Genomic DNA, 7,225 nt, shown 5'->3' on the forward strand with positions numbered 1-7,225 from the left:
AACGTTTATTGTTCGTTGCAGTTTACACTGTTATTAACCGGCAGCAAAGTTGATTTGATAACAAACTGAGTCTTTTTCCGCAATCGCGACAGAGATATTCGGCAGCGCGAGTTAGCGTCGTGACCGGCGGAGGTCACGACAGCCACGTAAGCGTTCGGCGGTGTGTCCGCGTCGACGGTACAACCGGCGGATGTTCGGCGATTTTACGAACGTCGAAATGATCCCGTGAGCTTGTCCCCAACGTGCGGGAGGGACGCGAGCCCTTGCCCTCGCCCAGGAGGACGGCCGGGTCCCCGCTCGTCGACGCCTCGCCCGCCCCGCAACGCGAAAATCACCAAAATAATGTCTTCGTCCCTTTTGGAACGGACTCACCAAAACTTTAGCGGAGCGGGGGCAGTCGGTAGCTGGCCTCGGCGGTCCCTTCGGACTCACACAAAAATGACCCTGGATATCGCAGCGGTCTTACTAGTCGAAGGTCGAGTCATCGATGCTTCGCCTTCCTGTTCTCGGCTCTACGGATAGCGCGTCCTTCACACTAGATTCCGTGTTATTGGCGAGGTTGGCGACAAAAGCTCTCGAACGGTCGTTGTCGTCCCGTTTTATTTTTGGTGTTTAAACCAGCTTCCGACAGCTCTTGGGCGCTCATTGGCGGGATATTTCCCCCATTTCCCGATCTCTGACTCTAGACAGCTGTTTTCGGTACGTCAGTCTTTGGAGCTTCCTTGTCAGTCCGACCTTGGCTTAAGCTCCTTTGCGGCAGCCGTTGTTTACGTTGATCCACGAGCCTTGCGGCGTCCTCGCTCGGATCGGAGGACGCTCCGGGTCGCGGAGGATGTGCCCGCCGGCTTTTCTCTGGCAGCAGCTATCCTCCGCTCGTCCGCGGTGTCGATCCAATCCGTCCTCGCGGCTTCCTGGCGACAGCCTGTGATCGCTCCACTTCGGCAGCTTCGCCTCGACGTTCAGGATGTTGCTGAAACAGGTCTGTGTTAAGTTTCCCACCCTGTGGGTCCCTATAGAGTCATATTATTGACGGAAGCGGAGTAGGTCCTCCGGCCGTTCATCTCGCAAGCTCTTCCTCTCCCACGGCGGCAGCAGTCCTCATGGTGGCCTTCTTCTACCTGACTCAACCTCGATGACCGTATTTATACACAAAAAATGATTCGAGGGCTGCGTAGGCTCGCGTCCTAAACGCCTTACGGCTAGGACGCGACATCCGCCTGCAGCCGGGAAGCTCATAATGCTTCCTTAGTATAGTCTACTAGTGACGGACGATATTTACTAATCATCACGTCACAAACTATAGTTCATATTATGTACATTCTGTCAAATAAATATCGGGAATTGTTCAATAAAACACAAAATATTGGTTTAATCATCCAAGTTTATTTTGTTGCCTTCAAAATAGACCCCATTTGATGCGATACACTTATGCCAACAAATAATACTGTCCTCGAAATATTTCCCAGACAGCACAATGTCCAAAATCGGGTCATAAGACGTCTTTAAGACATCTTTAAGACACCTTTAAAACAAGTTTATCAGGTATTGTCTTAAAGATGCCTTAAAGACGCCCTAAAGACGTCTTATGACTCGATTTTGAACATTGGTGCTGTCTGGGTTCTTATAAGCATTTTCCGGTATGGTCTGCAGCTTCTTCTGCGAATTTTGTTTCATGGCTTCAATAGATTCAAAACGTCTTCTACGAAGTGGTAATTTGGGCAACAGGAAAAAGTCAAATAATCGGGACCATATCTGACGAATACGATGCTTGATGATTGAAAACTCAACGATAATATTCGTTGAGTTTTTAGTCAAAAATTCGCATATAAGGGTCGATGTATGGGATGGCGCATTATCGTGATGCAAAATCCAAATCATACCGCGACGCGTCTCATGCCCAAAACATGAATTAAAATGATGCGAACGGATTCGTTAAACATATCCAGATTCTAAGCCATCTCTTTTAAGCTTGAATGACTTGATTTTCCATCACCATTTCTTTCATTTTGTCGGTTTTCGTCAGTCGAAGATGTTGAAGGTCGACCGGAACACTTTCAACGACTCAGCACAAGAAATTTCGTTGGCAATACAAAATTCGATGCAAATTCTTTGTTCAATATTTTTATTCAATTTAAAAATCGCAGAATACACTTGAGGTCGACTAACAAAACTAATAGCTGTAAACAAACTGGTTGATAGATGGCGCCAAAACTATATGTGACAATTAGGTACATTAGATACATACAACTTAAAGCAAAAAATTTGTTTTCATAACTTTTACGCGGGCTTTTGAAATGAACAATTCCCGGTATCAAGCGACACGGTAGTGTCGCGAAACCAAGTGCAAGCGCGAAACAACGCGGGCCTACCGTGTATAATTACGCGACAGCTTAGTTGAATGTAAGTTAGATTCTTATTTTGGTTATAACGGCTGAATTGACGAAGTTCTGGAGGAACTTAATCGATTCCTTGTGTTTACATTACATAAAACTGTCTTTACTTTTTCTTTATGTGCTTCAGAAGCTAAGCTATCTTAGCTCAAAGTCTGAAATCATGAATTTACGCGTAAGAAACATCATCTCCTTACTACAGAAACGTCGTCTGCTCACCACAGAAATGTCCGTTGACTATGTTTCTCCGTTAGATGGCAGGAGTGAGAGTGTTACGATTACCGAGGCTGCGTTCCAAAATTACTGTTAATACTGAAAATCTACAGTATACATGACATAAATTATATATTTTCAGTACTGGAAGTGAATATCGGAACAGCCCGATTTATCGACTTGTAGCTGTCATCGCGGCGATGTCAAGTGACAGTTCGCGTGTACGAGAATGGGGTTATAATGAGGTTAGGTTATTTTTAATGTATAATAGTTGTAAAAGTTGCGAAGTGTGTTTACTGTGATAATTTGAAGAAAAGTTATGGAGTTAAGGATAATCAGATAAGTATCGGCGAATACATAAAAATATATAAGGATGTAAAACTTAAATACTTTGTGTCGTTTTTACTTTTCATAACTAAATTAAATAATAAAGAGATAAAAAAGGAAGAAAAAGAAAAAGAGAAGAAAAAAATAGAAAAAGGAGAGAATGTGCGAGAAGAAATAAAGAGGGCACAGAAAAAATGAAGATAAATGATAAGACGGTACAAAACCATAAGAGAGCGAGATGGATAGACAAGAGGAATATATGAATAAGAGAATGAATAAATAAAAGGATAACTTTGAAAAAAAGCTATGAAGTTAACAAGGATAATATTATATAATATTATATCAGAGAATGCACAAAAATATATAACGATATAAAACTTGAAAACTTTGTGTCGTTTTTACTTTTTATAGCTAAATTAAATAATAAAGAGATAAAAGAAGAAGGAAAAGAAAAGGAGAAGGAAAGAAAGGCAGAAAGGAGAGAATGTGCGAGAAGAAATGAAGAGTACACAGAAAAAATGAAGATAAATGATAAGACTGTAACCGCGATGCGTCGCGTTCCGGATTACGCTCGTCGGTTCGGGTTCGTAGGAGACTGAATAATTGTTGAAGCAGTGGAATAGAAGTAAGCTTTGTCGTCTATTTAAAATTTGGTTTCTATACATTAACTTTGTACGTGTAGTAATGCATATTTTTCGTATTAATCCAGAGCTTGCACTGGAATTAACAAATATATTAAAGCCTGATCTGATCCGCCAACGTTCTACTGGTATATCTTCTAAAATACAGGTAGTTATATTAGATTTGAGGCTTTCATGCAGATTTGAGGCCATTGATGCAATCTTTATGGAACACTTTGAGAATAAAGTTTTGAGGAACGCACCACTGAAACCATCCACATGGTTTCGGTATGTGGACGATACTTTCGTAATTTGGAATCATGGCAGGGAAACTCTTTCTCAGTTTCTCGGGTTTCTCAATTCACAACATCCCAGTATTCAGTTCACAATGGAAGTGGAACAAAATAATAAAATACCCTTCCTGGATGTGCTAGTCTAAAAGAACCAAGATGGCACCTTAGGTCACCAGGTCTACCGAAAACCAACACACACGGACCGATATCTACATGCAACCTCTCATCATCATCCCTCGCAAAAGAATTCTGTCATAAGTTCATTGGTTTACAGAGCGCTCACAATTTCGGAACCATCTTCTCTGAATGGAGAACTAGAACACCTCAGTACAGCCTTAACTAAAAATGGATACAACAGCAAGAACATCTCGCAAATAATAAAAAACCAGAAGAACAGAATTGTCAGTCCTAAAAACACTGACACACTAGATGAAGAGAGAGAAAAGAGAAAAACGGCTGTCCTTCCATATCTCCAGGGCATAACAGAACCTATCAGCAGGATTTTGGGTAAACACAAAATCAAAGTAATCTTCAAACCTCATAGGAAGCTCTCCCATTTACTCCCAAATCCGAAGGATCAGAAATCATGCCTAGAAACAGGTGTTTAAACATGCCTCAGGTGTATATAAGATCCCTTGCTCTTGTGGTGAAGTTTATATAGGAGAAACCGGGAGGAAGATCAGTACGCGAATCAAGGAACACCAGCGATGTACCAAGTATGGTCACTTTACTCAATCAGCCCTAGCTGAACACTGGATGGAGACTGGACACTCCGTAAAATATGAAAAAGCCACCAGATTGGCTCCCTCACAGAGTTATTTTGCTAGAAAACATCGTGAAGGTCTAGAAATTTTGAAACATCCCAACAACCTCAACCGAGACAAAGGTATGCAAGTAAACTCTATTTGGCATGCTGCCCTCCCGGTTTTTTAATTGACCAGCTGATCAATTAAAATACGCTGATTGGCTGGATTCAAGCCTCGTCCCCTACTCCCTAAACACCATCTACACAAATGGGGGGGGGAGGGGGGCATATAAGGACTACCTTTACCCAAGGGAGCTCAGTATCAGAGTTCTCAGCCCTGAGATGCAAACTGCAACGTTTGCGAAACGTCGGCATATCGCTGATTCAAGACACGGCTCCATTCCGGAAGTTATACCTAGACAGGTAGTTATATTCTTGCGTGTCAATACTTCTTGAATCCCACTCGTACTAATAGAAGCTTCAAACTGTTTTTATTGTACTATGTTTTCTGTAGGTGTTGATAGCAGTTCAGTTTTATGCGCATGGAAGTTATCAAAGACCAACAGGGGATCAATTCAACTTCAACGTAAGCCAACCAACAGTTAGTAGATGTCTCTATGCAGTGACAGTTTCGATTAACCAGCGATTGTTGCGCCGATGGATACAATTTCCTATGACTGCGGAAACACGCCAAGTGGCACGTACTAAATTTGCTAATGCGCCACAGCCATTTGAAGGAACAATTGGAGCAATTGATTGTATCTTTATTAATATATTAGGTCCAGGAGAACATGAAGAGGCATTTGTAAATCACTATGGAAATCATTCGTTGAATGTGCAAGCTGTAACTTCACGTGTGATGCATTTTCATATGGAAAATTTTGACTCTGTTTCTAACATAATTTTATCTACTTTTAGATAGTAGATACAGACATGAAATTGCTCAACATCAATGCAAGGTGGCCAGGAGCAAGAAACGATTCCTTTATATGGAGTCACTCTCCAATCCGCCGGGCCATGCAATTTCACTACGATCGAGGCGAGCGTCGAACGTGGCTAATCGATATGTAGCAGTGATGGACACAGAAATGGAAAAAGAGTAAAAAGTTTTAAATATTCGAAATGTGTGAAATTAAACGTAGTGTAAATTTATCGATAGTGTTTGTAATAGATAATTTTACAACGCATGTTATCTGTCATATAAAAAAATATCTTAGTATGAACAAATATTTGCAAAATAAGTTGTTCTAGTTCGTTAATATTTTAGTTATTCTGAAACATGAAATATGAGGACAGCTGTCATATGTTATCATTGTACAGTTAATATTACAGTTAATACGATATAGTAATAAACAAAAAAATTATTATACCGCGTTTATCTCCATATTTTATTTTTATTCTTACTTGGTTATACTTGGATGATAAAAATGTATAATCTGTTATTAACTAGCTTCGTTTCTTAAACATGCTAGAGGCTTATTTTCTGTTTATTGTTAGACCTTACTAATTATTAGAATATGCAGCAAAAAATAGAACATCTATTCTCGCATTTGAAATTTGTAACAGGATTGTAGTCGGTCTTGTATATAGATCTGCAACTTCTCTGACACATGTTTGAAATGCATTGTCAACTGTAATATTTTATTACCACATATTGTAAAAGTTAGTAAGATAAAATAAAAAACAAACAATGAGCTTCAAGCATTATAAAAAAAAAAAACTAGTTTCGTAATAAGAATCTTTTTTAATCCTAACATATCCTAATACAAGTAAAAATGAAATGTGGAAATGAACTCATATTGTAATAAATATTATAAACTGATTTTGTATTTATTACTATATCGTATTAATTGTTTCAATGTTTGATGATAAAATATGACAGCTGTTCTTATATTTTAAATATTTATTAGAGTCGTTAAATTGTTAAAGGACTCGAACAAAAATTTTTTTCGCAAATGATATTAGGACTGACATTTTCTTTTCGACTTTTAAAACATCCTAAATTATATTTCAGAGCAAAAAAAAATGTCGATGAAAAACTATATAATGATATTGAAAAAAATTTTCATAGAGTGATCATTTCTCATTAGGTGATGCTGGGTACCCGCTGGAACCGCGGCTCATGACACCTTTGCCAAACTACCCTGAAAGAACTTGACAATTTCAGTACACAATGGATTTATGTAAAGCAAGAAATGTGGTCGAGCGGTTTTTCGGTTGTTTCAAAAGCATGTGGAGATGTCTTTCATATTAACGTGTATTGATGTATGTACAATCCGGCATTTGCCGGATATATCGTTAATGCGTGTGGTGTACTGCATAACATGCGACTCCATCATCGCCTTCCTAATGATGAATTGTACGAAGTTGGAATCAATGAAGGTATACAAATTCAAGGCATTGAGCCAGATGAAAATGAAATTATACGAGGTCCTCGGGCTCTAGCACAGCGCATTCAGAATCAAATTCTGCAAGACTGATACAGACATCTTCCTTTTGGTAACCCAGATGCCTACTGAATGTTCAAAGAAATACACTTGGAAAACAAAATATGAGACCGCTATTGTTGAGGATTTTAAAAAGGAATTATATATATTATATATATATATATATATATATATATATATATATATATAT

At 39.2% G+C, this 7,225-nt stretch overlaps 1 protein-coding gene across 1 annotated transcript; it reads left to right on the forward strand.

The window, feature by feature from the left end:
• Nucleotides 1-5,261: 5,261 nt before the first annotated feature.
• LOC116851590 (putative nuclease HARBI1) lies at nt 5,262-6,746 on the forward strand. Its single transcript, XM_032831158.1, has 3 exons — nt 5,262-5,432; nt 5,507-5,655; nt 6,662-6,746. The coding sequence occupies exons 1-3, from the start codon at nt 5,262-5,264 to the stop codon at nt 6,744-6,746; spliced, it is 405 nt and encodes a 134-aa protein (XP_032687049.1).
• Nucleotides 6,747-7,225: the final 479 nt, after the last annotated feature.

This window comes from Odontomachus brunneus, unplaced genomic scaffold (genome assembly GCF_010583005.1).
Source record: "Odontomachus brunneus isolate Ranch 3 - 2012 unplaced genomic scaffold, Obru_v1 Obru_scaffold_179, whole genome shotgun sequence".
In the NCBI taxonomy this organism is placed as follows: Eukaryota; Metazoa; Arthropoda; class Insecta; order Hymenoptera; family Formicidae; genus Odontomachus; species Odontomachus brunneus.